The 7,164-nt window shown below is 36.3% G+C and overlaps 1 protein-coding gene across 2 annotated transcripts in view; it reads left to right on the top strand.

Annotated features, from left to right (window-relative positions):
- Nucleotides 1-7,164, top strand: part of ING3 (inhibitor of growth family member 3) — a gene marked incomplete at its 5' end in the record, with an annotated part of 31,989 nt that overhangs the window by 19,585 nt on the left and 5,240 nt on the right. Inside the window, 6 exon segments of one of the 2 annotated variants that reach the window (XM_006149218.3) lie at nucleotides 491-587; nucleotides 2,356-2,427; nucleotides 3,217-3,336; nucleotides 3,605-3,762; nucleotides 4,594-4,787; nucleotides 6,538-6,730. In XM_006149218.3, coding sequence (XP_006149280.2) covers nucleotides 491-587; nucleotides 2,356-2,427; nucleotides 3,217-3,336; nucleotides 3,605-3,762; nucleotides 4,594-4,787; nucleotides 6,538-6,730 — 834 coding nt within the window. 2 annotated transcript variants of the gene reach the window in all.

Here is a 7,164-nt window from a genome sequence, read left to right as displayed (position 1 = left end):
CCCTAGAGAAATATATGTATAGGATATAGTAGCTTCTTTCTTTGTAGAATGAAGATCTCTCATCATTTTAAATAATAGTAATTATGGTATGGCAGTGTAGATGGCCTTATAAGTCGGAAGAGATTAATTCGAAAGAAACACAGGGCATAGTATTAAAAGTAACCAACCTTCCAGCCCCTGCTCTTATCCTCATATCCCTAATCTCTGTTTTGCTTTAATTTTTACATCTCCCTTCTTCTGAAAATGGAGTATAGAACATTTTCTAACAAATTAAGATTCTGGTTTCTTAAAACTAATTAAAGGAGACTTGGGAAGTTATTTAAACTCACTAATTTTATAGTTTAAAATTTATGAGGCATAGGTTGATTGACTTGCTCAAAGATACTAAGCAGATTCACTAAAAGAAACAAAGATTTAGGTTTCTTTATTAAACTGACACTTTAACAGTGTCCCAAATTTTGGTGGTTATCTTTGATCTTCTTTGAAACAGGTAGATCGACACTTGAGAAAGCTGGATCAGGAACTGGCTAAGTTTAAAATGGAGCTGGAAGCTGATAATGCTGGAATTACAGAAATATTAGAGAGGCGTAAGTAAAATTTACAGTTTTCCCTCAATATTGGACCGTACATGTGCAAATCACCAAGTAGATGCTTGCCCGCCGAGGCTTTTCAGATCCTGCCCTTCAGTGGATGGTGATGTCCGGGTTGGACAGCCTGGACGCTGGCAGTTGAAACTGTTAAGTCATGAATACTGAAAGAGATCAGAGGAAATCATCCACTCATTCTTTATGAAGATAACATTAAGTCATTTCATTTTTAAATACCTACATATGATAGTAGCATGATTGTAAGAACAGATTTAAAGAAATGTAACCATCAAGAAACATTTTAACCATCTATCATTAAATTGACTTTGCCCTGTCTACTTATGCACATAAGCTTTTGGAAAGGTTGTTAGTTTTTCTTAAGAACTGCCTTAAAGTTTCACTGAACAGTATATACAGAGAAAGATTGTGATTGGTTCTACGATACTTCCATTTTCCTTCAAACAGATCTTTTAAAATTTTCCCTCTCAGCCCAAAGCCATTTTAATATTTCTCTGTAAGGTTCAACTTGATCTGCTACAACTCACCCTTATTACTTTTTGAGCTTAACTTAGGAGACCGAAAAATAGAAGCATGAGCTCTGTTTCTTTAAGTAACTTAGCGTCTCTTTTAACCTAACTAGGTAAGGTACATAGAACAGAGTGTGGTGCTAGGCCCAGCGTAGGCACTCACTAAATGTTAATTGAACCAAATTAGCGTTATGGCTCATTTCTACTAGAATTTAATTAAAATGTTTAAACATTTCTTTTCCCTTGGTGCATTTCAACAGCAGTAACGTGTACCTAATTCTACACACAAATCAAAGATTTCTTTACAGTGCTAGGCTATGTGTCTATGTATATACTCACTAGAAGCCAGCTAGACAAGTCAGTGACAAATCCATCCTGGTATCCATCACTGCATTTTTGTATTCCAAACAAGGTCCATCACTTTAAGGGATCATCTAATTTATTTCTCATACTTTTATTCGTAGGAAACCTTCTCTGAGGCTAATAATAAGCATTTGAGGACAAAATAAAATATTCTATAGCTGCTTTGATTTTTTTTTTTTTTTTAAGATACTGATGACAGCAGTGAGTAGTAATTACTCAGGCCTATTCAGTACTGCAGGAAGATTAATAAAGCATCCTCTGTAAGGACACAGACATATGAACCTAATTGGATCAAGTTTTAAAAACTGCTCTACCCTTTGCCCTGCCATAATTTCATCTCAAGGGATCAAAAATAAACCCAGGAAATTGCTTTAAAAGTATTTCTACGTTTGGTGTTAGAGATTCTGTTTCTTGCTTTCTGCAAGCAAAATCTCTAACTTCTTTTAGGAAGTTTGTACTATCATAAGCTACTTTAATGGTCAGAGAATTTTCTTTTATACAGAATTGTCTCCACTGCTGAGAACTTTAGGTTCTCCCATTAAGAGTCTTCAATTCAGTAAAACTAAGTTGAGTTTTTTAGAAATGATTGGTAATGGGGTTATAATGTCTGTTAATCCATTTGTGTGCTCCCCACTGAAATTCTTAATTAGACAGTAGCATACCTTGAGTCATTTGTTCTTAAGAGGGATATTGTGACATAGATTGTTTAGAGAGAAGTTAGATAGCTCGGGGTGGAATTGTAATAGTGACCCTCTGGATTAAGCGATGCAGGCATATCCATTAGAGCTTGCCAGTCTCCTGCTGGATGAGGGAACACAGTGAGTAAATTTCCAATATTTAATGGTGGGATATCTCTCTGCCTTTCTTTCTCTTTCTAGGATCTTTGGAATTAGACACTCCTTCACAGCCAGTGAACAATCACCATGCTCACTCACATACTCCAGTGGAAAGTAAGTTTGGTTTAGTGCAGCTAAGTCTTAAATACAATTTAAAACATTTATATATTCTCTTTATTAGCTATGCACAACTGAGAAAAGTAAATAAACTTCTCTTTTTTTTGTCTGAGATAAATTTTTTTTTCATTGCAATTACTGGCATTCTTATCTTTTTCATTGGAGAAATGCATATTTGATTTGAGAACAGGTAGTCTGTTTCCTCTGAAATTTATAGCTAGAGAATATATATACTAAGAACTACATAGACACCCATCTCTATCTTAGTCTTCTACGGAGTGTTCCAGATGGCCCCCACAATAAACAGTTTCATGGTAGGCCCTTTGTCTCTTTCATTATTGCTTTCCTAGTGTTTGCCCCAATGTTTGGCATAGTGAAGTCTCAAGTGGTTGGTAAGTTAGTGAGTAAAATGAACTGTTGGATGACTGGCTGGCTAATTTGCTGTATTTGTGCATTTTTTTAACAAATCAATTCGATAAAAAAGAAGGATTGATGAGCAACTCTTCTAAATGATAGGTAATATTTAGAAAGCAAAATTCTCATGTTGTGTGTGAAACTGGTGTATGGATTATCATCAGTACATTGCTACTGAGGTTTTCAAATGTATGGGAAGTGTACTTTAAATATGACAGAGAGAGTTCTGCTTATCTCGTCTTCTGAGGAGACATAATGCTGTCTATTACATAAGGCACAAGGTCATAACTATACTGGTTTATAGCTAGATGGAAGTGTTGTACCCTATCCCTAGTTCTCTACAGTTCACATTTATTATTTTTTTCTATTCAGAAAGGAAATATAATCCAACCTCTCACCATACAACCACAGATCATATTACTGAAAAGAAATTTAAATCTGAAGCTCTTCTATCTACCCTTACATCAGATGCTTCTAAAGAAAATACACTAGGTAAATTTATATTTTTTAATATGATTATGTATGTTTTTGTTTGTTTACTTTGTTAGAATAAGGGGAAATGTAATATTCAGGGTTAATGAATCATATACAGTTTAGCTAATTAAAGTCAACATCTGGAAAAAGGAACAACGTGATAATTATTCAATTGGTTCAGTCTACAGCGACAAAAATGTTTTATGATTATGGTGTGCTGGGAAATGATGTATTTTAAACTCACTAACATTAGGTTCTTTGCAACTGTTTTTATTTCTTTACACAGGTTGTCGAAATAATAATTCCACAGCCTCTTCCAACAATGCTTACAATGTGAATTCCTCCCAACCTCTAGCATCCTACAACATTGGCTCATTATCATCGGGAACTGGTGCAGGGGCAATTACCATGGCAGCAGCTCAAGCAGTTCAAGCTACAGCTCAGGTAGAATGTAAAAGGTTTAGAGACAAAATGTTATTTTTGTCTGACTCCTTGGCAAATCCCGTTAGAACCAACTAGATGTGAACATGTAGTTTTCTGGCCTTGTATAGTTTCATAGTTAAATAATAACTTCAGGGGACCAGCAGTTAGCCTAATGGCTATGTCACCGGACTCCCATGTAGTCAACTACGGTTTGAGTCCCAGACCCGGTGGCTTAAAAGTCATGCCGGGCGTGTGTGTGTGCATGCCCAAGATCCCGAGAGGTGAATGGAGGAGAAGGGATTGTGGCGTTGCCATCCCCCCTGGGAGGTGATTTCTCGCTGTCTCTGTCTGTCTCTGTCTGTCTGGCGAGTGCATGTGCCCTATAGCAAAAGCCTTCCCCCCCCCAGAAAAAAAATAATAACTTCATGGTACCTCTCTGACATTTTATTTAATAGAATAGTGTATAGGAATCAGTGATTGATAATGAAAAATGTCAACAGAAAATAGATTCATTGTGCAGACCCTTCTCACTAATAACTGCTAGGGCAGCTCATTGTTTTCTCTCCCAGTTCCAGGACTTTCTCTGTAGCCTTGGACCTATGGTTATGTGGAGTTTCTTCACTTCTGTACAGTTCATCTGTATTCTGAGTTAAGAAGTTACCCATCCTGTCATTTCTCTCTGTATAAAAACTGATTTAAAATCTTAACAAAACAACACAAATTCTGATAAAGAAAATAATTTAAGCAACACAGGTTAATTTTGAATAAACTATGGCTGTAACTTGTAAACTTGAAAAAGGAAATCTATATATATTTACCTATATTAACCCTATCAATGAATATTCATTTAAGATGAAAGAAGGGCGAAGAACGTCAAGTTTAAAAGCCAGTTATGAAGCATTTAAGAATAATGACTTTCAGCTGGGAAAAGAATTTTCAATGCCCAGGGAAGCAGCCGGCTATTCATCATCTTCAGCTCTCATGACAACATTAACACAGAATGCCAGTTCATCAGCAGCCGACTCACGGAGTGGTCGAAAGAGCAAGTAAGTTTTATGACTGCCATAGCCCCATACCTTTACTGAGTACTCAGCGTGCTTGGCATCTGAGCTGAGCCTGCACAGTTAAGCAAAGATGAATTTTGGCAAGTGAGGAAGACATGAAGTTTTCATTTACATTGCCATACATTGAAGGGCTAAAGTCTTTAAAAAGTGTTAGAGTTTAAAAATTTTTTTCCTAGAATCTGAAATGTTTTTAATAAACGGCTTCTTCTTTCTCCCTCCCCCCCCATTGGGAGAAACATTGTATGAAATTGTTTTTCATTTATGACTCATTATTTTATCAGTGCTTCAAAGTTAATTAATGCATAAAAATGCAAATTATATCTTTGGAATCTTTTTGAAAAAAGGATTCTTCATTTTGATTAATAGCAAGGTGTCTTTATTCATGGTCTTATGCCCCCAAAAATCAGTAATATGCAAAATCTTTAGATTTACATATGAGACTCCTAGGATGATTATATGAGCTCTTAGTATGGGAGCTTAATGACCTTTGGCACTGCCTATCCCAGTGATTGAACGTGCTGGGTATTTGGACATAATGAAAGTTTAGATGGTGTGCCAAAATAATTCGTTAAAAAAATTAATTTTAAAAAATGTATTTCTTGGAGCCGACAGTTGGCATAATGGCTATGTCGCTGGACTCCCTTGTAGTTGACCGTGGTTCGAGTTCCGGACCCAATGGCTAAAACTCACGCCAGGCGTATGTGCGTGCGTGACTAAGATACTGAGAAGAGAAGGGAGAAGAAGGGATTGCGTCATGGCCATCCCCCCTGGGGGGTGATTTCTCGCTTTCTTTATCTCTCTGTCTTTTTCTGGTGAGCATACACGCCCTATAGCAAAAACCTCTTCAAGAAAACAAAAGTGATCAGTATAAAATAAACACAGATATATCAAATATCTTAAAAGTTAATCCATCTTGATGACCCAGATTAATGTAGGTGCTTAATGACATATTTTCATATTTTCAAATTTTAATTAGCATATAACTAGGGGTAAATTATGTGTGTATATTTAAATACAGTTGGTTGCCTGTCCTAAACATGGTAGGTATACACATGTTGGTTGATGGTCAAAATCATTTTCCTTTTTTCTTTTTTAATTGCCGGAGGGTCATGTGCTTGCCATGGTGGGCTGGAGGTTGAGGGGTAGAGAAAGCACCCAAGAGGGGAACGATCACGTTGTAGTCCCTTCTCCTTCATCTCTCTATCCTGTCAGGATGTGGGGTATGTGCATTCATTCACCTAGCATGTTTTCCAAGCACCAGGGACAGAATTTGAGCTGTCATTGGCCATGTGTGATCTGGCTGCCTTATCTACTAGGCTTTGGAGCTGGCCCATTCATAAGAATTTTCATCAGATGCCTTTGTCAATTCGTATTTTTAGATTTTGATGAATATTCAGTTTATTTAAAAATTTAAAGAATGTCTCTAAGGAAGTCATAACTAGTATATAATTCTTAAATATACTACCTATAATTTAAGTCAGTGTAAGTAGTGACTTTGATTTTTAAATTATTTTTAAAATTTGAAGTGTTTGTAAAATAATTTTCTTTTGAATAACTATTTTCCATAAAACAAGATATTCCAAATAAAAAAAACTGTTATAGAAAACTCTTGCTTGTTATTGCTTTAAACAAGTATCAGATTATTTTAACTTTCATACCATTTATTTAGGAATTATTCTCAGATAACTGCCTCTGAATGATGAGCAAATAAAACTGATGCTATTTGTTTCAGAAATAACAACAAGTCTTCAAGCCAGCAGTCATCATCTTCCTCCTCATCTTCATCCTTATCATCCTGTTCTTCATCATCAACAGTTGTACAAGAAATCTCTCAACAAACAACAGTAGTTCCAGAATCTGACTCAAACAGTCAGGTTGATTGGACTTACGACCCAAATGAACCTCGGTATTGCATTTGTAATCAGGTAAATATCTGGTATATGTTTCTATAAAAGCATACTCCAAATGAAGTAGAAAGAACTATTTTTTGTTGTTTTTAATGCCCAGGCATGCATGGGAGAAACCATCAGACAGAGGAAGAAAGTGCCTCTCAATGGGACCTGATCATTTGACAATGCTTTTTGGTCCATTTTTTCATCCTATCACCCCGTGTGTAGCACCCAGTGTGTGGCTGCTGGGGTCAGAATTCGAACCTTGGTCAGCCATGTTGTGTCTTGCCTCCTCTGCACAGCACTTAGCCACTGTGTTACAGGACCAGCTCTGTTTTATTCTTTAAGTTTTTTTTACTTCAGCTAAAATACCTGTGTATTATTTGCCTTATTTTCTACCCCCTCCTTTTTTTTTCTTTTCTTTTTTTTTTTTTTTTTGGGGAGATTTTCACTGTAGGGCGGGTGCGCTC

The sequence above is a fragment of the Tupaia chinensis genome, unplaced genomic scaffold (genome assembly GCF_000334495.1).
Source record: "Tupaia chinensis unplaced genomic scaffold, TupChi_1.0 Scaffold000257_1, whole genome shotgun sequence".
Classification (NCBI taxonomy): domain Eukaryota; kingdom Metazoa; phylum Chordata; class Mammalia; order Scandentia; family Tupaiidae; genus Tupaia; species Tupaia belangeri.
This window is presented reverse-complemented; position numbering and strand designations above follow the sequence as displayed.